This window comes from Guillardia theta, assembly GCF_000315625.1.
Source record: "Guillardia theta CCMP2712 unplaced genomic scaffold GUITHscaffold_209, whole genome shotgun sequence".
NCBI classification, from domain to species: domain Eukaryota; class Cryptophyceae; order Pyrenomonadales; family Geminigeraceae; genus Guillardia; species Guillardia theta.
In genome coordinates this window covers 74,555-76,864 of record NW_005434467.1, presented here as the reverse complement: position 1 = coordinate 76,864, position 2,310 = coordinate 74,555, and the positions used below count along the sequence as shown (strand labels likewise).

The window sequence follows — 2,310 nt, the reverse complement described above, 5'->3', positions numbered from 1 at the left end:
CGGTGAAGGTGGCCGGGGTACGGGCCGGGCAGGGGAGCTGGTGGACGGGAGTGACGGGAGGGTAGCGGGGCGAGCGCTGCCGGTGCGGTACATGCCCCCCAGAGTCGATGCAGAGAGGCCCGGTGCTCGGAGAAGAGCGACGTGTGGGCCTACGGGGTCACGTGCTGGGAGATCTTGACCTCGGGCATGACCCCCTACTACCCCATGACGGACCCGACTGTGATCGGGTACGTGTGCGGGGGTGGGAGGCTTCCTCGAGAGCACCTCCTCGGAAGATGCCCGGACGGGTTGTGGGCCCTGCTGGAGAGCTGCTGGGCGACGAGGGAGGAGGACCGCCCGAGGTTCGCCGAGCTTGCGGTAGCTGTAGGAAGAGCCGGAGCGGAGGGGGGTGAGGGGGCTACTGCATGGACATGGTCAGACAGGACGCCTGGACAGCAGCGGGCAGAGGCCGGCAACCAGTCGCTATGCCGAGGCATACGCAGCATGGCAGAAGCTGCATGGAGAAGGATCGGAGAGGCAGCGGGGGGAGGGATCGAGGCGGTGGCGAGGAGAGTCAGGAAGCGCAAGTACGCAGAGCTCGTGGAGCTGCAAGAGTCAGCTTGCACCGCCTTGGAGTCCACGGGCAGCGACGCTCTCAGCTCGCTGAGGACGGGAGCTCAGGCACTGCCAGTCGGGGCGTCGGCAGCGGTAGGGGCACAAGACGGAAGCGGGACGGAGCAGCCGGCAAGGGAGGCATGGAGGCTGCTGAGGACGGGAGCTGACGACAGCATAGAGGTGGTGATGCAGGAGATGAGGACGTACGAGGCTCTCGCGGAGGTACAGCAGGCTGCGTGCGAAGCCTTGGTCAGCATGGCTCAGAACGGGGAGGCTGACAAGCTCAAGGCGCGAGAGGCGGGAGCGATCGAGGCCGTCGTCAGCGCCATGACCACGCATGCAGACGACGCGGGGGTACAGCAGGCTGCGTGCTGGGCCCTGACACATACTGTCAGTCGCATCCAAGAGAGCCAGTCGCGGGCTCGAGAGGCGGGAGCGATCGAGGCCGTCGTCAGCGCCATGACCACGCACGCAGACGACGTGGGGGTACAGCAGGCTGCGTGCGAGGCTCTGAAGAACACTGTCAGCTTCAGGGACGAGAGCCAGGCGCGGGCGCGGGAGGCGGGAGCGATCGAGGCCGTCGTCAGCGCCATGACCACGCACGCGAACGACGCGGGGGTACAGCAGGCTGCGTGCTGGGCCCTGGACTACACTGTCAGCTTCAGCGATGAGAGCCAGGTGCGAGCACGAGAGGCGGGAGCGATCGAGGCCGTCGTCAGCGCCATGTCAAGTTACGCGAACGACTGGCAAGTACAGCAGGCTGCGTGTGAGGCCCTGAAGTACACAATGCAGTACTTCCGATACCAGGGCACAGCGAGAGATGCGAAAGCGATCGAGGCCGTCGTCAGCGCCATGACCAGGCACCAGAGCAACGCGAAGATACAGCAAGGTCTATGCGAGGTGCTGACAGCGATAGCCGAGAGCCACGAGCAGAACAAGCTCCCGGCCATGCAGGCGGGAGCGATCGAGGCCGTCGTCAGCGCCATGTCCACGCACGCGGAAGACGCTGGGGTACAAGGATCTTCCTGCGAAGCACTTGTAAGCATGACGGAGGGCATGGCAGACAGCCAGGCGCGGGCGCGGGAGGCGGGAGCGATCGAGGCGGTAGTGAGGGCGATGTCCAGGCACACGGACGACAGGTGGGTACAGAAGACTGCGTGCAGGGCCGTGACAAACACAGTGAGTCACATCAAAGAGAGCCAGGCGCGAGCACGAGAGGCGGGAGCGATCGAGGCCGTCGTCAGCGCCATGTCCAGACACCCGGACGAGAGTTACATGCAATGGTCAGCATGCAAAGCACTTCAAAGCATGACGGAGGGCATGGCAGACAGCCAGGCGCGGGCGCGGGAGGCGGGAGCGATCGAGGCCGTCGTCAGCGCCATGTCCACGCACGCAGGCGACCGATGGATACAGCGTGACGGATGCAAGGCCTTGCGCAGCATGACGGAGGGCATGGCTGACAGCCAGGCGCGGGCGCGGGAGGCGGGAGCGATCGAGGCCGTCGTCAGCGCCATGTCCACGCACGCAGGCGACCGATGGATACAGCGTGACGGATGCAAAGGCCTTGCGCAGCATGACGGCGGGCATGGCAGACAGCCAGGCGCGAGCGCGGGAGGCAGGAGCGATCGAGGCCGTCGTCAGCGCCATGTCCACGCACGCAGGCGACCGATGGATACAGCGTGACGGATGCAAGGCCTTGCGCAGCATGACGGAGGG

At 66.1% G+C, this 2,310-nt stretch overlaps 1 protein-coding gene across 1 annotated transcript; it reads left to right on the top strand.

Annotated features, from left to right (window-relative positions):
• Positions 1 to 126: 126 nt before the first annotated feature.
• On the top strand, positions 127 to 354 carry GUITHDRAFT_51551 (hypothetical protein; the record flags this gene model as incomplete). The annotated part of the gene is made up of 1 exon (XM_005819724.1): positions 127 to 354. A coding segment is annotated over one exon (228 nt), but the record flags the coding sequence as incomplete, so codon positions are not given.
• Between the last annotated feature and the right edge of the window lie 1,956 nt (positions 355 to 2,310).